Source organism: Hyperoodon ampullatus (genome assembly GCF_949752795.1).
Source record: "Hyperoodon ampullatus genome assembly, chromosome: 1".
In the NCBI taxonomy this organism is placed as follows: Eukaryota; Metazoa; Chordata; class Mammalia; order Artiodactyla; family Ziphiidae; genus Hyperoodon; species Hyperoodon ampullatus.
Genome location: NC_136914.1, coordinates 63,885,091 through 63,911,215, shown reverse-complemented (window position 1 = coordinate 63,911,215; position 26,125 = coordinate 63,885,091). Strand labels below are relative to the sequence as shown.

General features: G+C 47.0%; 1 protein-coding gene across 1 annotated transcript; it reads left to right on the top strand.

The window, feature by feature from the left end:
* Window positions 1-54: 54 nt before the first annotated feature.
* Window positions 55-25,319, top strand: DUSP29 (dual specificity phosphatase 29; the record flags this gene model as incomplete). Its single annotated transcript, XM_079710768.1, has 4 exons — window positions 55-296; window positions 14,480-14,700; window positions 23,696-23,921; window positions 25,118-25,319. 4 exons carry the CDS (start codon window positions 55-57, stop codon window positions 25,317-25,319), a joined length of 891 nt encoding a protein of 296 aa, XP_079566894.1.
* Between the last annotated feature and the right edge of the window lie 806 nt (window positions 25,320-26,125).

The window sequence follows — 26,125 nt, the reverse complement described above, 5'->3', positions numbered from 1 at the left end:
GTAAAGCCCATTCCCTACCTCTGTCCCTGCTAACCGCAATCCTGACCCTCTTTCATGACCAGCTGCAGAAAGGAAAGAAAATCCCTTGGCTCCAAAATGACATCAAAAGAACCGAAGACAAGCCTCAAGAATGCTTACCCGTCTGCCAAGAAGCTGCTGCCGAAGGTGGAGGAGGAGGGGGAGGCTGAGGATTACTGTACCCCCGGAGCCTTCGAGCTGGAGCGTCTCTTCTGGAAGGGCAGTCCCCAGTACACGCACGTCAACGAGGTCTGGCCCAAGCTCTACATCGGCGATGAGTAAGTGGCGAGGCCCAGCCTCACCTTTGGTAGCCAGTCCTCCCCAGGGCACAGCCCTCACCACATCCCTGCCATGAGCTCTTGCTTTTTAGGTTGGTTCTGAGAGAACTCTATTAGCTAGGCCTGGGTTTATTTTCCTATCACAGAAAACTCAGAAAAGGGGCTTAAGCAAGATAGAGATTGGTTTCTCTCTCACATAAAAGAAGTGCAGAGGAAGGCAAGCTGGGGATGGCATAGTGACTCCAGGGTCACCAAGGGCTCAGGCTCCCAGGCTCCCAGGCTTGGGCTCCACCATCCCCAGGGTGCAGTTTCTTCCTTCAGGGTTGCTTCAAGGTCTGACACTGCTAGCAGGGCTCCTGCCATCAACTGTAGGACCACTGGAAGGCTGAAGGCAAGGAAGAGGAAAAGGACATCTTCCCGAAAGGAAGTCCCACCCAAGACTTCCCCTGCCCTTAGCTGCAAGGGAAGCTGGGAAATGTAGTCTTTTATTTTAGATGGGGATAAGACCAGCAAGAATAAAGTCAGTTTTCAGGTGGGTGGCATAAGAGCACATCACCATATGTGTCAGGAAGCACAGCAGACCTAGCAAAGTTGAGGTCACTGTCCCCTCCTCTAGATTTTTATAGTCACCATTCCCCACTCTTCAAACAATTAGGAAGTGCCTACTGTAAATAATAATAGTAATTATACTTATCCTTTATTGAATACTACGTGCCAGGCGCTGTGCTAAGCATCTTGCATGCATGACCTCACTTTATTTTCACTACAGCCCAATGAGAGGTCATCTAATTACTCCCATTTTAAAGACAAGGAAACTGAGGCACAGAGCAGTTAAGTAACTAGCCCAAGGTCCACAGCTCAGTAAGTGGCTGAGAGCTGGGATTCAAATGCAGTTTTGCCTAACCCAGAAGCTTTCATCCTGACTAGCACTCCTGCTCCTTCCTCCATCCCCCAGATTCCAGCTCATGGTTCACCTCTCTGAGATGGTGCAGGACCACTGCATGTGTGATTTTTAATAAACACCTTGCTGCTTAAAAACCTAGAGACAGGGCTTCCCTGGTGGCACAGCGGTTGAGAGTCCGCCTGCCGATGCAGAGGAAACAGGTTCGTGCCCCGGTCCGGGAAGATCCCACATGCCGCGGAGCAGCTAGGCCCGTGAGCCATGGCCGCTGAGCCTGCGCGTCCGGAGCCTGTGCTCCGCAACGGGAGAGGCCACAACGGTGAGAGGCCCGCTACCGCAAAAAAAAAAAACAAACCTAGAGATAACTGTCTACTCATGGGAAATCCAGGGGTAGAACCCCTTTTCTTTTTTTTTCCTTAATATTTTTAAATGGAAAAAGTTACCAAAATTATATGCCCTTTTACACTAAATTAAACTAAATAGAGGGTTATAAAAACCAACTGCATAATCTCCCTTTGTCCTCTCTTAACTCTGCCCTGAGTAACCAGCATTAAACTCACTTTATGTATGTTATTGCAAACATAAGGAAATATATGCATACATTTAAAGGATTTTTATTTCTTGTAAATAATTTTTAGCAGAAAAAAAGAGTTATACTCTTCTGTACTTTCAATATTCCTTAGTATAGCTGTACCATAATTTATCCAATCATTTCTCAGTTGTGAACATTGGGGAACGTGGGTTTTCCTAATTAGGGACTCTATTGTTTACTTTTTAAAAAATAGCTTTATTGAGATATAACTTGCATTCCACAAAATTCACCCTTTTAGAGTGTACAATTCAGTGGTTTTATTATATTCACAGAGTTGTACAACCACCAGCTAATTTCAAAGCATTTTCGTCACCTCAAAAGGAAACCCTGAACCCATTAAGTAATAACTCTCAATTCCCCATATTCCCCCAGCCTTAGGCAGCCAACAATCTGCTCTGTTTCTATGTATTTACCTATCTTGGACATTTCATATAAATGGAATAATAATAAATGGCTTATTGTGACTGGCTTCTTACACTTAGCATACTGTTTTCAAGGTTCATCCAAGCTGTAGTGTGTATCAGTGTTTTATTCTTTTTTATTGCCAGATAATCTCTGTACTATTTTTGCAACTTTTCTGTAAGTCTAAAATTAGTTCAAAATAAAAAAGGCATGCATACACTTTGACCTCAAATATCGCTTTCAGAAATGTGACTTACAGAAATAAGAGTACCAATACACAAGGAAACATGTACAACAATGTTTATCATTGTTTGAAGTAGCAAAAAAGGGGGGGAAATCTGAATCTCTTATGTTTTAATAATAAAATATTACATAAATGTAGTAACTATATTGTTTTCCTATTTTAAAAGTAATGTAAACTCATTGTATAAATATAGACCTCTTAGCTTCCCTATTTGTAACAGGTTAACAAGAGAACATTCCTCATAGGTTTGTATGGATTGAGATAATATATGTCAAATATTAGTGCAGTGCCTAGTACAGAGTAAGCACTCAAAAAGTTTAGCTATAATAATAAAATAGTGATTAATGTAAGGAAGAAAACTTTTTTTAATTTTTTTTTTTGCTTTATAACAAATTTAATCAGTTATACATATACATATGTTCCCATATCCCCTCCCTCTTGCGTCTCCCTCCCACCCTCCCTATCCCACCCCTCCAGGCGGTCACAAAGCACCAAGCTGATCTCCCTGTGCTATGCGGCTGCTTCCCACTAGATATCTACCTTACGTTTGGTAGTGTATATATGTCCATGTCGCTCTTTCACTTTGTCACAGCTTACCCTTCCCCCTCCCCATATCCTCAAGTCCATTCTCTAGTAGGTCTGTGTCTTTATTCCTGTCTTACCCCTATGTTCTTCATGACATTTTTTTTTCTTAAATTCCATATATATGTGTCAGCATACAGTATTTGTCTAAGAAAACTTTTAAATATCTCAGAACAATCACCCAAGTCCATCACGCCAAGCCACGCCTACTAAGACTGCAGTACATTTCCTCCTACACTTTCTACGTGATACGTTTGGTTTTAAATTCTTTTTATATAGTTGTGACAATATTGATTATTCATTTTATCTTGTCTCTTTTCCACATAGCATCATTCATAAACTTTTCCCTTATTATATACTTCTCATATATTTCATTATAATATAATAGTAGGTATAATTATATATGTATTATATCAGATGGATAGAAGATCATTTATTTAACCACTTTCCCTACTATTGGACATATCAGTCACTTTCACCTTCTCACTTTTATAAATAATGCTGCAGTGGACATCTTTATGCATAAACTTATTTTTAATATTTAGGATTATTTCCTGAGATCTGACCCTACAAATGGTATAAATAGGGGAAGGAGGATTAAGATTTAAAGATTTGCACTGTCTCTATGTCTTTCTCTGTGCTGTTCCCTTTGCCTAAAATGCCCTTCCCTTCACCTCATCTCCGTGTCCAGATTCTATGCATTCTTCAAGGTCCACTCAAGTCACTTCTGCCATGAAGTTAGCTTTCCCAATCCCCATGGTGAGAAGTAAGTTTTTTCTCTCTGTATATTACATACTACATTTACCTTTCCTACAGCTTATAATAGTAACAATAGCCAAATTATATTGGATTCTTACCATGTGCCGTGCCCTGTGCTAGGCATCACTGAAACCCCCCAACAACTCTATGAAGGAGGTACCATTATCTCTCCCATTTAAAAAATGAGCAAACCAAGGCTCATGGAGTTCATCCATTTAGTCAGTCAGTATTTACTGGGCACCTTGCTAGGAGCTTTGGGGGATACAAAGAGGAAACTGAGGTTCAGAGAAATTAAGTGACCAGCCCAAGGGTACACCACCAGGCAGTGGCAGTATATATTCTCAAACCAGGATCAAGAAAATGTGGTCAGTCAGATAAAGAAGCTGTTTTCCAGTTGAGGAGAAGAGATGTGTAGACATGTAACAGGGAATAGAAACAGAAATAGGTAGTGGGTTGGAAGGAGCATGGGGTTGAGTCTTGGCTCTGCCATTTACCAGTGTGTGATTTTGGACAAGTTATTTTACCTCTCTTCCTCTCCTATGGCAACAGTAACAAGGCTTATCTCACAGGTGAAGATTAAATGAATTAAAACTAGTGAAGTGCTAGAGTAGTAGCTGCCACGTAGTAAATGCTCAGTAAGTGCTTGGTATTATGGATCTGAGAAAGCATCACAGGAGTGGTGAGTTCTAAGCTTGGCTTTGGAAGATGGATAGGATTTCAACAGAATTCTAGGCAGAGGGGACAGGGTGAGAACAGGCATGGAGGTGCGAACAAACAGGGCGATTCATCTGGAACATTGGGGATGAATGCGGTAGAGAATGTGCTTCCAGAGGGTCTGAGATTAAGCTAAGTTTGACTACTGTGTGATCAGCTTAGACTTAGCTGTGCTGTGATGACAGGTATCCCCAACATCTTGTTGGCCTACCAGAACAGTGGTTTACTTCTCCCTCATGTGACATGTCCATGGTCTCTCCACTCGACTCCAGGACTCAGGACTCAGCCCCTCTCTGGGATATTGTCAGGCTCCCGGCAGAGAGAAAAGAGAGACATGGCAAACCACAGACTGACTCGGAAGTGACACAAGACACTGATGCCCACATTTCACTGGCCAAAGCAAGCCCATGCCAAAGCCTCATGACAATGGGGCAGGAAAGTGTAACACAGCCCTCCGGATGGGCAGCAAACATTCCAAACGGTAACACACAAGGTACCACAGCCACAGTCGTCTCCAGGTGCAGAGGCTTTGGGTAGGTCCTTTCACCTTTCTGGGCCTCTAAAGATGGTTACTGAGAGGATTCAAAGAAATAACGGAATGTGAAAGCATTTTGTAAATTATGAAGTAACAGATAAATGCAAATGTTGTTATTATTGCTACTTAGTGAGAAAGAAACCTGGGAAGGTAGGTCAGGGCGAAGGGACTTTATTCCGGAAGCCACTGAGTGTCTGAGTAGGATACAAATGGCCTAGTGTAATAGAGTGACAGACAATAGAGTTTGACACAATAAGATATGCTTACTTCCTTGACATCTGACCATAAGTTTGCTTCCTTCAAGCAAGGGAATGTCACTGCCCTTTTGATTCAATCCAGCTCTGCCTAATTGAGCCCCCAAACAAACACAAACGCACAGTCTAGGCAGGCTCCACAGTCAGTGTGTGTGACCTGTGTGCACAGCCCAGAAGAGGACCAAGGTCAGCACCCACCTGACCTTGTCCCCATCTCTGCTCAGGGTCCCTCCTTGACACCCACTTAACAAGGTTAATGAGACTCACAGATGCTTACTGAGAAAGAAGTTAATTCCACCATCAATGCAACCACACCAAGGGTACAGCCTGGCTGAAAGCAGGCACAGCTGCCCGTGTCTCTCCGTCTCTTTGTAGGTATTGCCCAGAGCAGTGAAATGCTCATAGCTGGCTCCTCATGCACGAAGCCTCAGTTTTAATTTGATATTTGCATTTAGGTTCAGTTTTTCCGTTCCCTAAAAGCGCCTAAGATTCTTAAAAGCCAAGGATCTGAAAGTTAAGGTGGTTAGGATCCAGGAGTGAGAATGGGTGCCTTGAGGCAGCCAGAGCCACCGGCTGCTCCTGAAGTCTAGACCAACGATGCCTGGGACCTGCTGGGCACCAGACTGACCCCCAAGAAGAAGCTCACTCTTTCCCCACTCCTCTCTCCTCAAGCACAGAATGGCTGGGCATCTTCTCTGGAGCCACAACGTCTGGGTCAAATTACTGGTTCCCACGTGGCCTTGGGCAAGTCACTCAAGCTTTCTGAGCTTCAGTTTCTTCACCTAGAAGATGTGGATTCAATGGGTTAATACATCTGATTCTCAGCACAGTTCCTGGCACACCCACTGTGTGTGAACTATTAGAGATCAGGCAGCTTCTGGAAATCCAACTCACAGCGTGAGACGGAGGTAAAGAACAGTCATTACACTTTGCCACTCAGCGTCCCTCTGCTAAGGGCAGCCTTGGGACAGAAAACACCCCTGGTCAAATTTCTCCCAGGAGATGCTATCATGAACCCAAGTCCAGGTTGGAAGGAAGGAATTCCCTCTCAATGGGCCTTCTCCAGCCTACTCCCTGCATAGATGCTGTCCCGGCCTTCCAGGGACCCGGGTGGCCTAAGGCCTGAGGGGGCAGTACCACATCAAAGCCCTACACGCCTGTGGGTTTCAGAAGGTCTAAAGCATTTTCTCAATCTCAGCTTATCCCAAGGGGACCACCAAATGGGATGCCTGGTGACTCCAAGTGTCTGTTGCTTACCAGCCTGAGGAGAACAGAGATGTCCCCCCATTCCTCCCACCCACTCCACCATCACCACAGCCTGGAGAGAAGAGGCCACCGACGGGAGAGGGATGTGGCTGGTGTGAAATGTGCTGGGTCAGCGGCGGGGGTCAGTGCAGGCCAGGCAGCTACCTGTTGGTGGCCTCGTGGGGAAGTTTTCCTCGCTCAAGGGCTCAAGGCACAGCCACCCTCTCCCACCCATTTCCCACAACTTGGTAGGGGGTCTGAATCTGCAAGTGGGAACCTTGGGGACAGTGTTGAGTAGAGCAAAAGCCCTCCAGCAGGAGTCGGGGCAGAGAGTTCAAGCCTCGGTGTGGGTGGCCATTCCGTGTGGCCTCTGGCAAAACATCTTATTGTTCTGGGACTCAGTTTCTTTATTTGTAAAATAAAGGGATGATTTCCAACGTCCCTTCCAGCTCTAAAGTAAAATTCTTTAAGAAATGTCTTATTAAATAAATTAGGCTTTATTAGGCTCAAGCAGCACTTGTTTTATTACTTTTAAGTCATACAAATTAGATTCAAATTAGATTAAACAAGGGTTGCCCTCCAGAGAGCCAGGGACCGGCATTGATGATGAGATAAGAATAATTCATCACCTCTTATCAATCAGCAGTCCCTAAATGGGTGCTTCAGAAGTGCTTGAGGATGCTTGAAAGCACTAAATTTCTGTAATTTAAATATTCTCACTTTAATCTCATTCACATCTTCCATTTTCTGAGCAAATTCTTTTTTCTTTCTGTCTTGTTTCTCCCCAGTAGTCAGCAGGAGGGGAAATATCCTGGCTACCATCAAAGAGATTGTAAAGTCCCAGGCAGGACAGGCTCCCCATAGTAAGACTTGCTTGCAACAGCATAACTGAGAAATCTCTCTTCCCTCTCACGTTAGAGGCAGCCCTATAAGCCAACACCAAGGCTCTGCGAAGCTGCTCTGCTTCTGCTTGAATGGTGGGAGCCCTATTTTTATTATAACTACAGTCGCCTCCAAGGTCTGGCTTTTGGGGTCATTGACAGCCAGCAGCCCCTCCCTATAAAGCCTGACTCTTCAAATGCCTGGGCCAGCTCTACCCAGCCTGAGCTCACTTGCCAGGGGCCTCTCCAGCTCACCCTTTCTGCTTTTCTGCTCCCAACGAGACCGACAGCCTCTGAAGCCAGTGGCAGCTCTGGGGCTGGCCTGTAGCCGTAGAGGCTGGAGAGTGAGGTGAAGGCAAATCAATGGCTGAGATGGTCCTCAGCTCAAGAGAGGACCTCTCACTGGTGCACCTGGACAACTGCAATCTCTCTCCCCAAAAAAGAAAGAACTAATTCAGCCTTGAGGCACCAAGTACAGCTAAAGCTTGACCTGCTTCTCCAGGGTGGGCAGCAAAAACACAGCCAAGGTTGACAATTTAACATGCTGAATGTCACCTGAAAGAACTAGAAAACCTGGACTCTGAGCCTCCAGGTACCGAAGGCGACTAAGGTACAACTGGGCACCAGTCATGGGCAAGGTGCCCAGGGTGAGACGCGGTGGCCCTGGTCCAGCTGGGCCTTCTCATGCTGGATGACAGCTTTTCACCCAGCGATGTCAACCATTTCCTTTCATGGTTAGCCAAATGCCTAGTCTAGTGATTAATACAACACCATTTCTTGAAACCAGGCTTCCCATGCATTGTCTTTCCCCTCTTAGCCTCCATCCTTGGAGGTCTAGAGCCTAGGGGGGTGGGGAAGATGATGGAGAGATTTCTAAGGAGTTAAAAACACCGAGACCACCTTATGTCTTTGCAACAGTCTCTGCTGAGAACTAAGGATAGAACATCAATAAAAATCTTGGTATATATTTACCCACTAAGTGCATATATGTTATGTTCATTACTGAAAATTTACAAAGCACAGACAAAAAGAATATTAAAATTCCCTATCATTCCGTTACCCAGAGATAACCACTGATAACATTTTGTCACGCATCTTCCTATTGTTTGCCCCCCACCCCAGAATTTATCTTTTAACCTTTTAAAGAAACTTGAATATCGCATCACTCAACTTTACAAGAATCTTGTAAGGAAAGTACTGCCAATGTAATTGGTTCTATTTAACAAATAAAACTGAGGGTCCCAGAGGGTCATTGCTTTGGTTCATGCAGCAGTTTAAGCTTACAAACTACACCTGTGAGCCCTGTGTTTTCTGCAGAGCCTCACAGCCAAACAGCTTCATCATCAGCAAGTAACAAGAACAGGCAAAAAACCAGACAGCTAGTGAATTTTGCATTCATATCACGTGAATTGAGGGAGATCAAAAGCTAGAAATGTGCCGGTTGTTTTAAAATTCACTTGCAAGGAGTAGGTGTGGTCAAGACTCCAGAGAAGGAGAAGGTCACCATCAGGGTCATGCCCACGAACTGATGTGCCACCACAAGTGTCACATGCATCAGAATAAATAAGGTGCCAGATTACAGGATGTGGGCCGTGGGCGAACAGGAGTCCATGATTAGGTGCGGGAACTCAGTGGGTCCTCACAGACGTGAGGGTACGGAGAACTGCCCAAGCTTTAGTGGACTTTTGTCAATGCCCAGTGCAGAAGCTTGGCAACACGGAAGCAGCTGGTTCCCCACTGCAAGGCAGCGGGTGGATGGCTTGTACAGATGCGTACTTGCATGTCCCTCCTCCTCTCTGTGAGAGCACACATCTGTGGGAAACGGACTGCCGGGCAGGGGCTGAGGTATGTAGGCTAGGAATCAGGAGGGCCCCCAAGGGGTCCGAAAAACTGGAATGCCAAGAGCTCTGCCCAGGGAGACTGCTCTTACTTGACACTCCTCGACGTGGAGGGTATGCTGGTTAAAGCAAGTTTCCTGGAGGAACTCCGAGGGGCTGAAAGGAGGCTGGGCCAGGCCGGAGAAGGAGGAAGGGAGGGAAGGTCTCTGAGGAAGAAAGTCCCTTCCTTGGCCCTCCAACCCAGATTCAGAATCCAGAGCGAGGCCAGAGGTTCACGGGCAGGGAGAAGAGCTAAAGAGATCTGGGTCAAAAACAGGGATGTGATAACGTTCTTCAAAAGTAAAACTGTACAAGTCCAACAAACGTGGGAGAAAATGTTCAGCTTCATTGCTAAAATAAATTAATGAAAATGAGATATTTTTTTGGTCTATGAAATTAGCAATGAACAAAAATCGGAATGTTAATTTGAGCAAACTTTCTGGAAGATAATTTAGTAACGAGTATCAACTGTGTTTAAAATGCTTATGTCCGTTGACCCAGCAATTCCACTTCAAAAAATTCTCTCCTAAGGACACAGAGATGTGCCCAAAGAAACACAGCAAGTTGTTTGTTTACAGTGTTTCTTATTGTAACACCCATCACTCTGTCTCCAGGAGAGAGACAGACGAGAGAGAGAGAGAACACAAATGTCCAGAGCTAGGGGCTTCGTGAGGTAAAATTGAGATTTACCTATGGAATGGAATAGTATGCAGCTATTGAAGGCTGTATGTTGACCTAACAAGATGTTTACAGGGACTTCCCTGGTGGCGCAGTGGTTAAGAATCCACCTGCCAATGCAGGGGTCATGGGTTCGAGCCCTGATCCGGGAAGATCTCACATGCTGTGGAGAAACTAAACCTGTGCGCCACAGCTCCTGAGTCTGCGCTCTACAGCCCATGAACCACAACTACTGAAGGCTGTGCGCCTAGAGCCCGTACTCCGCAACAAAAGAAGTCTCTGCCTGCCGCCAACTAGAGAAAGCCCACGTGCAGCAACGAAGACCCAATGCAGCCAAAAATAAATAAATGAAATAAACTTAAAAAAATGCTTCCAATAAAAAAGTTTACAATATATCACCATGCAAAGTTTTGGAAAGTGTATATATAGTATTGTAACCCCCACCCCAACCTTTATATAAAATATACAAATCTATTCATGGAAAAACAACTGGAAGATCTTTTTTTTTAAATATCTTTATTGGAGTATAATTGCTTTACATTGGTGTGTTAGTTTCTGCTTACAACTGAAAGATCTTATATCAAAAGGCAAATAGTCTTTATCTCTAGGGAGTAGAAATACAGGTGTTTTTGTGTGTGTGTGGGAGGGAATATGTTTTCCACATTCTGCATAGAACATGTGTTATTTCTGTAATTAGATGACATATTATTTTTTTAATATCTTTATTGGAGTGTAATTGCTTTACATTGTTGTGTTAGTTTCTGCTGTATCACAAAGTGAATCAGCTATATGTATACTTATATCCCCATATCCCCTCCCTCTTGCGTCTCCCTCCCACCCTCCCTATCCCACACCTCTAGGTGGTCACAAAGCACCAAGCTGATCTCCCTGTGCTATGAGGCTGCTTCCCACTAGCTAACTATTTTACATTTGGTAGTGTATATATGTCCATGCCACTCTCTCACATCGTCCCAGCTTACCCTCTCCCGCCCCCGTGTCCTCAATAGATTACTTACACCTAAGATTTTTCTTAAACAACCAGAAACTGTTGTTTAGGCTCCTGAATCACCTAAATCCTAGAAGTAACTTCTTAACCCTGTTTTTCTTCTGAGCTTTTCTCCTTCAGCAGAGGCACATTTCTTAGTCTTTCCCACATATCTGAGCAGGTGGCCCTGAAAGTTAAGAAAATTAAACAACGCAGCACCAGGCAGCACCCTCCGACCCCACCCCACTCCCAGTGATAGATGAGCTAGGTGTCTGGGCCAACTGGGGATCTGCCTCCAAAACAGCCACTGTCTACTGAGAGTCACTCTGTGTATTTGCAAATCCCCATCCTGCCGTGGATACCACCCAGAGCCCTCAACTGGACTCTAAGTAAACCAAGCTGGTGGAAATCCAGAGGGGTGTGTGAGGACACTACCTCCCCTTCCGGGCCCAGGTAGCCACAGAGCCTGAAAACCTGCAATGGGCTTCAGGACACCCACCAGGTCTAATCCTCCACATGAGCCCCTTTCTCTCCCTCAGACACAGTCAAAACCAGCTCTGGTGGGGCGGCGTGGTGAATGTAGAGGTGTCATGCAATGAGTCTTGTTGCATATCTACCCTGATCCTTGACCCCCAAAGCAGTAAAGCGCAAACTGTTACTGCCATTTGATTATGTTGAAACCCAGCTGCGGAACCCAGCGAGACCAGTCTTTATGGTGGGTAGGAACTTCCTGTCAAGGACAGTTAATTTTAATTTTTCCACTGAGCTCAACCTCAAAGTAAGGTTGATTGCTACTCAGCAAGATGGACTGCATTAGTGGAGGCTTTAATTGAGCGCAGATCTATGTCCCCAAAGCATAATGTTTGTTGTATACATACTTTGGGATGAGGAGAAAAATGAAAAACAGACCTTTCTGAGGAAAAATTGAAAGCAGAATGGGTTTCGTAGTCAGGAATGGCAGCCCTAAAAGCCAGCTGCGGGGCTTGGTGGAACTCCCCATCTCCCCACGCCTCAGCTCCCATGGGCTGTTTGCACGTTTCTAAAAGCTCAAGGCCTGTGTTCAGGTCTCCCTCTCCCAAACACTGGACTCCACTGTGGTTCCTCTCATGACCAATAAAAAGCCCCAGGAAACCAGCGATACACGAGGGCCCCTTGGCCGAGGGACCATGGCTTGTGTTTCTACTGCATGGAGCCTCCCCGCCCAGGGTGTTGATCCACGTTGGCATCCAATATGCTCACTTCTGCCCACATCCTTTTACCAGTGGCCTTGAGATAAGTCCTCAGCTGAAGCGCATTGCCACTTTTAGCCTCTTACTGTTATAATTCCAGACCCTTGTCACCTCTTCCCTGAGCTGTAGAACTGGGCTTTGTGCTGTTGAGGGAGATGTCATCTCGAAGCTCAGATGGGATCACCCTCCTCAAACACCATCAAAAGCTCTCCTTGACCCCCAAATGCAGATCCTGACATCCAAGCACTCCATGGTCAAATCCCACACTCCCTCTCCAGACCTTTCTCATCTCTCCTCTCATATGCTATGCTCTGGCCAAACCAGTCCCCTCCTCCCTGCCCCCATTCCCAATCCATCAGCAAGTCTGCTGTGACTTAGTCCACCCACCTTCCTCTCTTGGCTGTATAACTGTGACAGCCTCCAACAGAGCTCCCTCTTCTATTTTTTGTTCCTCTCCAACCCATCTCCATGAATCAGCCAGACTGATCTTTAAAAAAGTAAACAATGCTCAGCCCTTCCTTAAACTCCTCTGTGGCATGTGGCATACCACATTACTTAAAGTAAAATCCAAACTCTTCCCTATGGTCTACAGGGCCCACCGTGAACCAGCTCCCCTTTTCAGCTTCCCCTTGTACCACTACCACCCTTGCACACTAGTCTCCCTTCTGTTCTTAGCATTTGCTGTTGCCTCTGCCTGGATGAAACACTTTCTCTCCAACTCTTCCTCTGCCTAGGCCCTTATCACCCTTCAGTCTTAGCTTAAATGCCACCTCCCTGCAGGGGCCTTCCCTGACTACCTTACCAAAAATAGGACCACGGTCACTCTACACAGCTCTTACTGCTACCTGAAATTATTTATCCACTTATTTGCTTTCCCCATCAGAATCTAAGCTTCCCGAGGGATCTTGACTAACCTGCTTATTGCTGCATCATCAGTACCCAGGACAGTGCTCAGCACACAATAGATTCTAAATCATTAAATTGGGGATAAATGATTGGTTACAGGAAATAATAAACATTTCCTGGAAGGCCTTCATTATCTCCAGCCTCCATCCCTTAGGTTGTGCTATTTCTTTGGCTTGGGCATGTCCTTGCCTCCCTCTTCCCCTCCATCACCAAGTGTTGACACTTGTAGTAAGGCAGGCTCAAAGCCCTCTCTCCAATAAAGTATCCCCTGGCCCTTCTAGGCCGAAATAACTCCTGCTTCCTTTGCCCCATGTTCCAAGGCCACCCACTTTAACATGACTTTTACTCTTTGTTCCTGGAAATTCTTGGCTTCAAGAACTTCCTAAAATCAATTCCAGTAACAGACTGCTCAAACAGTTCTCCTCTTCAGAACAGTGCTTTGCCCAAGTAGACAATGATTCACTTATCAAAGAAAAGGTTTTGCACTGTGTTCACCAATCTCTTGAACATCCAAGATTAAGAATTTTGCCAGAGGGCTTCCCTGGTGGCGCAGTGGTTGAGAGTCCGCCTGCCGATGCAGGGGACACGGATTCGTGCCCCGGTCCGGGAGGATCCAACATGCCGTGGAGCGGCTGGGCCCGTGAGCCATGGCTGCTGAGCCTGCGCGTCCGGAGCCTGTGCTCCGCAACGGGAGAGGCCACAACAGTGAGAGGCCCACGTACCGCAAAAAAAAGAAAAGAATTTTGCCAGATCCCAATCAAACCGTCACACTGAATGACCCATCTTTTTTTTTTTTTTTTCAAGTTTTTGTTTTTGTTTTTTTGCGGGGAGGGCACAACACACTGGCTTGCGGGATCTTAGTTCCTCCGCACAGGGATCGAACCCATGCCCCCTGCAGTGCAAGGGTGGAGTCCCAACTACTGGACCGTCAGGGAATTCCCTGAATGACCCATCTTAAACCATTCATTCGAGCCCCAACCTCCAAACACTGTAAACACCCAGAGGGTTCAGAGGAGGGGCCCGCTTTAAAGGGTCTCCCCGAGGCTCTATGAAGGTGGCCCTCTCCCTTACATTCAGCTTTGCCTGATGAACAGGTTATTCTGATGGCCTTAGAGGGGATCTGGCAGCTGACAGTCCACTCCCGCGGACCACTGGAGTCTCCAGCACCAAGCTCTTCTGCATTTGGTGAATGAAAGAATGAATGGACAAAAGAATAGGGCACAGTGGCCAAAGGATCAGTAAGAGCAGGGCTTGGACTAGGGAAGTCCTTCATTTCAACGGCTAGGCCTTATTTTGGAAGCCGGAATCGAGAGCAGAAACCCATGGGCTGCACCCGACTTTCCCCCAGATACAGGACAAGGCTCCGCGCGGCCGACCAGCCTCTTTCCCTCGCACCCAGGGCGACAGCGCTGGACCGCTACAGGCTGCAGAAAGCAGGCTTCACGCACGTGCTGAACGCGGCCCACGGCCGCTGGAACGTAGACACCGGACCCGACTACTACCGCGACATGGCCATCGAGTACCATGGCGTCGAGGCCGATGACCTGCCCACATTCGACCTCAGCGTCTTCTTCTACCCAGCGGCCGCTTTCATTGATGCTGCGCTCCGCTACGATCACAGTAAGAGACCTTCGGCCCGCGCACGGCCCCGCCCCCAGCCCTTGGCCACCTCAAGGCCCCACCCCAGTCCGAGGCCCCACCCCCAGCCTGAGGCCCCGCCCCTCAACCTGGTGGAAAGAGGCATCTGCACACTTTAAGTAAGCTCCCCTTGCAAATCCCGCCCTGCCAGGGTTGCTGGAAATGTCTGCTCCCCTGGAGGCTATGAGCACCACTGAGCTTGCTGCTGCTGAGGTTTGGCCCTTGGTTGCCGCTATGGGAAATCAGAATCAGGAGGGCTCAGAGGAGAGGCCTTTGGCCTGAATCTGTCTTCCCTAAGGCACAGCACAGCATCCATCTTTTGAACGCCATGGGTGGTTGGGAGCCCTCAAAGGTGGGATGCTGCCAAGGTGCTAATTGTGCCTGGGTCCAGACCAGACTAATAGCCAAGGGCCTCGATGCTCGAAAACCCTCAGGGAGCTGACTTGAGTGGGAATCTAGGGGAGACTTCAGATTCTCCTGCCAGCCAACCAAGTTCATACCTGCCTCCCTCATCCTCCCACCCTAGTCATAATCAGTCTAGTGAACCCTCCTGTAGAAAGCTAACAACCTATTCTTTCTAAGTGGCAAACTATATTTGAGAATCTGAGTTTTACACTCATGATGTCCAAGTTTCCCAAAGTTAATTAACCGCCTTTTAAATCACAGTGCTAGTCCTCGTACCCAAAATGCAGTTTTAGCGGCCCTAATCCAGGTAAAGTCTACGAGGCTATTCTGGAGAGAAGGGCACAGTGTAGGTATGCATCTGGCTGAGCCAATATGCCGTGACTGCTGCAGGATGTATCTCAGTGACATTCAACAGAGGCCAGAGGGACTTCAACTCCCTGATCCGTGCTCTGACTTCAGCCCCATGTGTCACACCCTTTTATGGGGCCATCACATAATTCAGGGTATACAGTTACTAAAGGCCTTTCTTACCACAAGTGGTTGAGATTACAAGGCTCAGTGACTGACCAACTGGCCTGTTTCAGGAACTGCAACCTGCAGCTGGGCCTAGGCCACGTCTGCTGGACAGTCCCAGAGTTTGTCTTTATTTTGGCTCAGAAGGCTATGACAGAGGGAAGGAAAAAAAAAAAAAAAAACCCACAGAGCTGAAGTTCTTGTCTTAGGGGATACCTCATTTCAAAGTCATCCTTTTTATGAGTCTATTTATGGACCATCTTTTGAGTTAGGCACATTCTGGGTTTCCAAGCAGGATCAAAAAAGCAACTGGACTCTGACTCATCACCATAAGGTGAAATTCGCCTCACAGTATTTGAAGTTAACTGAAAACATATTTGACATGAAAAAACAAAAAGCTACCACCACACGATCCTTCCGATTCTGTTTAATGTGCTCAACTTGCCGTTACTATATCTTCAACCATCCCCTTAATGCAAGGGGCCTGGAAGGCTTTGGAGAAGACAAGGCTGCATTCAAATTCACGCTGCACAACAATGTGATTTCTAAGCCTTGATTTCTCCATCCGGTGATGAAAATATTTACCTTGAAAGGTTATAATGAGGATCAGCAGTAAGCCACAAAAAGCACTTAGCCTAGAACCTGGTGCACAGCAGGCTGTCAGATGTGTTTGATAAAGAGAGGTCTCGCACCACGAAGCACATAACCACACCAGCACGTGCACATCATCATAATAAAGTTTCCAACCCCCAGAGGGGGTAAAAAAAAAAAAGGAAAAAAAGACATTCCAACTTTGAACTACAGTGGTATGATACACGCACAGGACAGCCTGCCGGGGTCCTGGCATGCCATTTTAGAGTCTGCCCCCACTGCCGGATTAGGAAAGAACGGGCTTTGCGGTCATATGTTTAGGCCTGGGCAGATCTCAGAGCATCGATGTGGAGATGTCAGGCTGGTGTGGATCGTGACAGGTAGACCGGGTGGTCGAAAGCACCTAGCCAAGAAAGGGTCAAGAGGGAAAAGCATATCCACAGGTCAGAGGACATGCAGGGAGTGTGGGCCTAGCCCAGCTGGCTAGGGATGGGGAGCAGGACAGGACCCTGTTGCCAGTGGGAGGCCAGACTCCCTTCTCTGTGCCCTTTGTACTTGCATATCTAAAGACTTCCTCAAGCTGAGGGCTCAAACCCCAACCCTTCAGGACCAGGCAGAGGCCATAAATGGATGACGCTGGCTGCATGTGGCCATGGGGTGAGGGGAGAGGGTGATTGTGGCTGAGCTGAGAGCCCCATAGCCCCTCCAAAGGGGACAGCTGCTACTCAGTCCCAACCAATGATTGTCTTGTGAGAATCAGTGCCAATGTGGTAGATCTGACTTTTCAGGAAAAGTCTCCAATCTGGATTTTAACGTAAAATTGTTCAAATTTTAAGTGTTGGCAACAAATTGAAAATCTCTTAAAACACGGCATAGCCCAAACAAAAGAAACCCAGTGGCTGTCAGTTTGTAACCTGTGCCCTGAGTAGTCAGAGTAACAAAATAAAAAGCTCATCAGCATTGTCAGAGACTCCATACGTGGAGATGGCGTGTGCTCAGCATGTATGGCACAGGCAGTAGGCAGCCAGGACGGGTCTAGTCATGCCCTGGAAAACCACGGGACACCCCTGTAGCATTTTAGGAGCCAGACGCACTCGTATATTCCTTATTATACTCTTGATGGAAGAGGTGTTGATGGACGGTCTGGCCGAAAGGCAAAGACATGTCTTTTTCCTCGCTCTGTCTTTCCTGTTCTTCCTTGGTTAGCTTCAGCTTAGTGTATAGCGTTTCCCACCGCGGCTCCTCACAGCCAGTCTCGTTCCCTCTTTTGGAAAAGCATCCCTTGTGGTGCTGCAGAGCTGTACGTGTGGTCTGTAATCAGCCACATGGGGCCCACCCCTGTGTCTGCCCTACCCTGATCTGACCCTTCCGAAAGAACTCACCAGGCAACCTCAGACACTCTTGAAAAATCTTAGAGATAATCTAGTCCAGTGTTCTGCCCTGAGAGCTGGGGAAACAGAGACCCAGAGCAGCCAGCTGATGTGCTGAGGGTCACAGAGTTAATCAGGGGCCAACGGGCATCGCTTCTGTCCCTCAGGCCTCACGGAAGAGTCCTTTGTCCTTATTTTGAGCACCTGATGACTTTGCTGTATAAGAGGTCACCCAATATCATGGAAGGTGAGACATTCCAGCTGGTTATAGGATCTAAAACAACTGAACTTGTCCTTCTTCATCAGAAAAAGAAGTATGGACAACATACTGCCTTGGGAGCCCCATTTGGACTGCCTTCACCGCTCCTTGCACAGCATCCTCAGAGCTGAGTTACTGTGGTTTTAATTTAATGAAATCTTCTAAGAAATCCCAGGGCGGATACCATGTGGCTCTAAAGATCAGATTTTAGTATCACCACTCTCCTTTTATTCTTTCTTTTACTTGAACAAACAGTCCACAGGCTGCTTTGGAAGCCATCTTACAATCTATTATGGATACGGTAGGTTTGAAGAAATAAATGAAGTCTGTGTTTGAGCAAGAGGCTGTTTCTCCGGCGCTTCTGAGCTTTAATCAGACCAGATTTTCAGGGTATTTTAAGGGTATCCTGACCCACTGCAGCACATACAAGCCTGCCCCCTGGCAGTTCTAAAACACGCCATGCATCCTTTTTCTGAGGACTTCCATGTGTGCAGAACTATTTTGGGAGAAGTAGGAACTCTGCTTCTGCAGGTTCCAAGGTAGTGAGTGGGAGACAAAGGGCATCCCACACAAACCAAGGAAGTCGGGGGGTGGTTGGTGATAACAGGCTTAGCCTATACGTCTGATTTGAGTGACAGAGGCCCACCTTCTGGTTGCCAGTGAAAACGTGCCATTAGGTAAACAGTAGAGGTTCTGGATTTGGCTTTTCTTCATAAGATTGTGGGAATTCACCTTCTGGTGAAGGCCAAAGGAGAAATATTTAATTGAAACCATCATTTTTCAAACATAAATTGTGGCCTATCAGTGGGTTGTAAAATCAATATCGTGGCTTTGACTAGGATTTCTTTAAAAAAAAAAATTGAAAAGATTAGGAAAGAATAGACGACATCAGCCTACACTGCATGTAAAAAAAGCACAAATATTTGTGAAACTCTTGTCTGACACACACATACCTGTGAAGCCCCCTTAACATCTAAGTCCTCTGGTTTCAGTGGCCTGGGCTTGAATCATAGTCCTGCCACTTCCCAGCTGTGTGACTCAGACACATTGCTTCTCTGCACTTTAGCTACCTTCTCGATAAAACAGGGATACTAATTTCATCTACCTCATCAGGTTGTTCTGAGGACTGACTACAACGAACATATAAAGTGTTTGGAAGATATGGGGTAGGCTGAACCCATGTACTTGTTAGCTGTGATTTTTTGATTTGCGGGGGGCGGGAGGTGGTTGTCACACAAAAATGTGAAAGCCACTGACCTAGAAAATGCCAAGCCTGACAATGCTCCCTTCAGCTTCCTCTGGTGTGGACCATGCTGTGAACAGGCTGAATGCAGCCTTCCTTGCATGTCTCCCGAACTCTCCTGAGAGCAGTTTCTCACCATCCAACGCTGGGCCCCAAAGGGTGGTGATTAGCAGAGCCACAGAGCAAAGAGGGAGCAGTGCCCTGAGAGTCTGGGGACAGGTCCTCTACCCTAGGAGGCCCACCAAGCTCACATGGCTGACTGACGGCATTAGTGCTGCTGTCGTGAAAGCAAAGTTCAGCCGGGAGGAGCTTCTGCTGGAGCACAGGAACCCCATCCCCTTCCCCCTCTCTCTCCCCTCCCCCTCCGCCCGCTTAACAGACTTCAGGCTCCCTAAAGACTTAATGAACTACAGCTTTCGTCTGTTTCAAGTCTTCAGTCATGACAGAAAGAATTACCCTTTTTGCCAGGGGAGGAAGAAACGCTTTAGTTATCAGCAGAGCTGGCAAGGGGCCAGGCAGCCTCTGGAACAGTCTGTGGGGATTAGAACGCCAGAGGTAGACATTCCAGTCCAGGAGGACAGTCATGTCCATGAGCTGGGCCAGCCGCCCCCAAACCCCACCCAGCACTGAAGAAGCTGCACTGCTTCTCGCCCTCTGGCCTTTCTGGCCCAGGTGCACGGGGGAAAAGGCAGTCACACTCTTGCAGCTCAGCGATGGAGATTGGAGGCCTGCATGGTTAGCCTGTGGAGATTCGTGGAAACGAATCGTGATAAAATTAACAGTTCTTTATGGGTGCCTTCTGTGTCAGCACTGTGTGTGTGGAAAGGCCACCGGCAGGGTCCTTACCATAGGGCAGGGTGTGCAGGCCTCTCCAGCTGGGGTGGGTGGGGAAAGAGAATCCTGGTGCCTGGTATTGGGCCCACTTGCACGGCTAATGCTGCCACGGTTGCTGACCATCACCGCTGTCCTGGGCTTGGTCCCATGAGGCAGGTGGGGAGTGGAGGTGAGAGGGACACGGGGAGCCACGTCCATTCCGAAGTGTTCTTTGCCAAGCTCTTCTCATCTCCTCCATAAACCCAGTGATGTCCATGAGTGTCTCCTTGGTCATCCTTCCAGGCCTCAGGCATAAGAATCAGGAACAGGGACAGCACTGGGGTCACACAGCTCAAGGTGCCCCAGCCAGCTTGACCCAAGCAAAGGGATCCCAGAACCACAGGAGAGGGCCGCCACTGGGATGGCAGTGGTGGCAGTGCTGGGGACAGCCAGAGACGCTAACCTCATTACTTTTTCTGTCCCCAGAGCACAGCAGCAAGTAGCCACCACACAGTAGGGTCTCAATAACAAGTTGCTTTGAACTATTTCTAGAGATGGCACCATCTTTCTGGGTGACCTCTAGCAGTCATTTCGCCTCGGCTCTTTCCCCATCTGTAAAGCAGGGATGAGGATAATGAAACCTTGATGGTTGTATTAAGGATGAAATGAGATAAAACATGTTGAGGTGCTTTGTGAGCTCTAGAGCGCCACCAAATGGAGGCCTGAAGGATGGAAAGCTGCTTCTCATGGTGATTTCTCATTTGGCCCAGCTGTTGCCATGATAGTGGCGGAAGGGAGCTTTTTTCTTGTGGAGGGCTTTCTCTAGTTGTCTAGTCGTAATGAGCGGGAGCTACTCTTCGTTGTGGTGCATGGGCTTCTCATTGCGATGGCTTCTCTTGTTGCGGAGCATGGGCTCTAGGCGCACGGGCTTCAGTAGTTGTGGCTCACGGGCTCTAGAGCATAGGCTCAGTAGTTGTGGTGCACCGGCTTAGTTGCCCTGTGGTATGTGGGATCTTCCCAGACCAGGGCTCGAACCCGTGTCTCCTGCATTGGCAGGGGGATTCTTAACCACTGGACCACCAGGGAAGTCCGGTGTGGAGATGCTTCTAGATCTTCCAGTTCTCAAACTTTATGGTCTCAGGTCCCTTTCACACTCCTAAAAATTACTGAAGGCCTCAAAGAGCATTTATGTAGGGTAGATCTATCAATATCTACTCTGTTAGAAATAAGAACTGAAAATTGTAAAAATATTTATTTAAAACTAATAAAGTGAACCCACTGCATATTAACATATTTTTATGAAAAAAATTATATTTTCCAATAAAGTAGGGAGAAGCATGGCATTATTTTACATTTTTGCAAATCTCTTTGATGTTAGGCTTATGAGAATCCAGGTGGGTTTTTATATCTGCTTCTGCATTCAGTCTGTTGTGATATGGTGTCTTGGTGGAAGTATATGAAGAAAATCCAGCCTTACTCAGATATATAGCTGGAGAAGGAAGGGATATGTTAACAGCCTTTTCAGAAAACTGTGGATATTCTTCTTTGATACTACACCAAAACTTGACAAGTGATAGCGTCTTAAAGGTGAGTTGTGATGTGGAATCTGAAACCATATCTATAAACTTCATACTCTGTTACATGAAAATCCATTGGTCTCTCTTGCATTTTGAATGGATTTTTTACCCACACATGATTTTGTAATATCTCACATTGGTTATGTGGAAAATCTTGTTCACTAAGTTATGCAGATCTTCCAAATGTTGATACTTTCACCATACATTGTCAGAAGACACATTTGTTAATATGACTGCCAATCTTAACAGAAAAATCTTAAGAGTATTGTGAAACTGTCAATCTCACAGTAGATACAAGTTTTCCAAAATTCTAATTTTTGCTTGAAAGCTTGCATTTTATCACTGGCAACGGATACTCTCAATTGTTTTCTTTGATGTGACAGACTCACTTTGTTCACCTTCGAGAAAAAGTCTGCCAAATACCCAAGTTTGAATTACCATGGTTTTTCTGTCATTTACTCTTTTAAGTAAAAATGGTGTTTCATGAAACAGTGGCTAATTCAGCTTGCAACTTAATCTCCCATAAGCTTTTCCTTGAGATAACAATCATACTTCGGTATGCAGCCAGAGTGCTTTACGTACACATCCCATTTCATCACACAGAATATTAAGAAGTGTAACCAAGGGCTGAAATTCGATAAAATTAATTTTTACTGCTTCATCAAAGATATTCTTAAGGGAAATTGGCTTGTTTTTTCCCCAAGAGTGCTTGGTGGTGAATGCAACGATTACTACTACAGTTCAGTGTCCTTGCCATAATTCACGCTAAGGCACCAGCAGTTCTTCCCACCACTGCCTTTGTACCATCAGTGCAAATGTCAAAACAGTGAAAGAGACAAACACCGCCATAGTACTATTTTGAAAATAATGTTAACTCCACAGATCTCCTCAGAGTACCTTGGGAACCCCCAGGGTCTTGGCTCATGCTTAGAGAACCGCTGATCTAGACAACAATTTGGTCACCTAAGCTGTAAGAATATTCATCCCCTGGTTTTACCACATGACACAATAAAACTATTTTAATTTTTAAAAAATCTGACCATGTGATTTTTACTGAGTTGGCTTTGCTCACAGCTGATCTGAGGTTGCTGCCCCTTTTGATAATTGAGGAAGTCGAGGCGCCACAGGCTGAGTGGGTTACCCCACACCCAGGTGGTCAGTAGCAGAACCGATCTCGAACCCAGGACTGCAAGAGAGAAGGCCAGGGCTCTGCAGGCTCCTGCGGCCACGTGAATGCTCACAGACTCCACGGCAAGCAGACTGCACCCTCTGTCTCGGCCCCTCAAAGGGCCCTTTGGGACTGTGGGTGCTCTCTCCTTATCCGAGGTCAAATGCAGCAGCACGGCAAATGGTGCAGAAAGCCTGCATTCCTCCACAATCCACCTGCAGCCGTGGACGGGATGGAATGCACCCCGTTTAAAGTGGATTATGGTTCATCCATACAGAGGAACTCTGTGCAGCCACAAGAAAAAAATAACAAAGAGAGAACTCTTCAGAGACTGATATACAAAGGTCTCCAAGATATATTGTTAAATGGAAGAAGCAAGGTATAGAAAAGTGTGTAAAGCTTGCTACCTTTTGGGCAAGAAAAGAAGAGAAAAAATATGTTTTGGCTATGTATATGCACAGATAATTCTCCGGAAGAAGAAACTGGTAATACTTGTTGCTTTGGGGAACTGAGGAGGTGGGTGCGAGGGAGGCTTTTCAATGCCATCATTTTATACCTTTTGAAATCTGAACCCTAGTGGCTGCCCTATTCAAAATAAGTAAGCATTAAGTAAATAAATAATATGAATATATTATAAATATAAATAAATTAAAAGTGAGCGTTAAAAAAAACTCGTAAGGCTCTCCCTTGGAGGTGCTTTGGCAGGTAGGAAGCATCAGTTTCAATCCCTCCTCCTCCTCACCGAGGCAACAATAATATCTGTGACTTATTGAACCTTTAATACTCACCAAGCAGTGTACCAAGTTGCTTTGCACCAATTGCCTTCACACCGACCCTAATGAAGAGGATACTGACAGTATCCCCATTGTACAAATGGGGAAGCTGGGGCTCCCAGCCACTCCGTAACCTGCCCAGGTCCTACAATAGTGGGAGAGTCAGGATCTGAGCTGGCTCTGCGTGAGCCTCACACCTATGCCCCACCCTCCAGGCCACCCTGCCCCTACAACGCGGGTATTTCTTCTCCCCACTCCACTGCAGATAAGATCCTGGTTCACTGCGCCATGGGCCGCAGCCGGTCGGCGACTCTCGTCCTGGCCTACCTGATGATCCACAGGAACATGACCCTGGTAGACGCCATCCAACAAGTGGCCAAGAACCGCTGTGTCCTACCCAACCGGGGCTTTCTGAAGCAGCTCCGGGAACTGGACAAGCAACTGGTGCAGCAGAGGCGACAGGCCCGGCGCGGCGGGGACGGTGCGGAGCTGTAAGGCCCCCTCACGGGGTGAGCAGGATACTCGGGAATGAAGGGGCGAGGCTGAAAATAGCTCTGGCCTGTGACTTCCTTTGTCACAGAGAAGGGACGTGAAACCAAAGCTTGACTCCTTCCAAACAATCTTAAACTTCCCAGGGGCTGGTGAACAGAGGGGGTAATTCATAGCGGCCTCCGGTAGGAGGCCAGCACTTGGCTTCACAGCAAATTGGGGCAGACGGGCTTCCCAGCGGAACTGGCTACAAGTGAGCACGCATGCGCCGCTTTTCTGTTTTTGTTTTTTGTTTTTTGTTTTTTGCTCCGGATGCGCAGGCTCAGCGGCCATGGCTCACGGGCCCAGTCGCTCCGCGGCATGTGGGATCTTCCCGGACCGGGGCACAAACCCGTGTTCCCTGCATCGGCAGGCGGACTCTCAACCGCTGCGCCACCAGGGAAGCCCCCGTTTTTCTGTTTTTTGTTGTTGTGTTTTTTTTTGGTAAGACAGATGCGGAAAAGGATTTAAAGATGTGTAGACATTGTGCTGTGATTAAATATTTGGCTTTGCCTGAAAGTCACATTCTTTAAAAAATAATTTAAAAATATAACTTTATTTTCTAACCACAGAAAAGTGCCTGCGAGAGCTGTTACAGGAGAGTTTGCACCGGTTGTTATTCAGTCGGCTGTCTGGGGTGGGGGGTGGGCATGGGGAGGACGCGCATTTCCTTACCGGTGGCTCCTGCATCTTCCTTTCGATGGAATCCCCAGGCTCAGGTCACCATCCATAGATGCTGCTCTCTGGAAGAGGCAGAGAGCAATTCATCTGGTAGGGGTAGGGAGTGGCGGTCCCCTGCACAGAGGCCCCCCGCTTTGGGCTCCCCTACCTTCCTCAGGAAACCAGGGCTGTGCAGAATCTTAGCCAGAAACGCCACTACCCAGAAAAATTCAACAAATTCTGGTAAATTTGAACAAGAGTTTGACTTCATAATTTTGGAAGGAGATAATCTTTGGGGGACCGGAACTTGGGGAAGCTTCTTTTCCTTTGATTCTAGTCAAAGCAACATGAGCTTGTTTTCAGTCCCGGAAGAAAGTATTTGCAAATGTGTTTGCCCTGGAATGAGAGAACCAGGCAGCCGGGTGAGCTCAGGTGTGGAGATGCCCCCGCCCCTGAGAGCTAAGCCAGTCACCATGACGGCGTGATTCTCATTCTTGAGGAGAAAACAGCAGCAGGCACCAAGCGGGGAGAGATGGCTTCTAGAACCAGGAACTGGAAACCAGACAGACCCCAGAGAGAGAGAGATGCTGATGGAGATGCCAGCAGTCCAGGACCAGAAATCAAAACTGCCTGATAAAGGCCTACGGGGAAAACAGGAAAAGGGGCCACTAGGGGCTCAGCAGCTTTGTAAAGCCACCTGAGGGTCACCCTGTAACCTTAGGGTGGCTGCCCTGCTTTTGTGCCAGAGAGGAGGACCTGTGGCCTGGGCCCCTGTGGCTGGTAGGGCTTCCTGGGACTGCCTAGTATCTGCTCTGGGATGGTCACCTTGGCCCATAATGGGTCCTCATAATGACTCAGATTTGGATGTAAGGGGAGCCATATACACAGGCTTTTGGGAAAGAGATGTAGACCAAAAGGGATTCTAGTGGCCCCTACCTAGACCTTCCCATCATAGGATCCCAATAGACCCCTCTAAACTCAGTTATCTCCTAGGTCTGATCTATTACTTATCCAGAAAGAAAGAAATATTTCCATTTTAATAAAATGTTACTTTTATCCATCATAATGAAGTATTTACATTTAAATGAATCCGTATGTGGGAAGGACAGGCCCAGTGCTGGTGTTCCTTGGAGTGCTCTTTGGTGTTCTCTCTCAAACCTTCCCACATGTTCCCACCCCTTTGTGGGGCTGTAAGTCCTGCTGAGGAAAGCAGAAGTTGGAGGTCTGGTCTCTTTAAGATGGGAGCCAGGGGTAGGAGAAAGGAGAAACAGAAGTTTTTTGTTTTTTTAATAAATGTATTTATTTTTGGCTGCGTTGGGTCTTCGTTGCTGCACATGGGCTTTCTCTAGTTGCGGCGAGTGGGGGCTACTCTTCGTTGCGGTGCATGGGCTTCTCCTTGCGGTGGCTTCTCTTGTTGTGGAGCACGGGCTCTAGGTGCACGGGCTTCAGTAGTTGTGGCTTGCAGGCTCTAGAGCGTAGGCTCAGTAGTTGTGGTGCACGGGCTTAG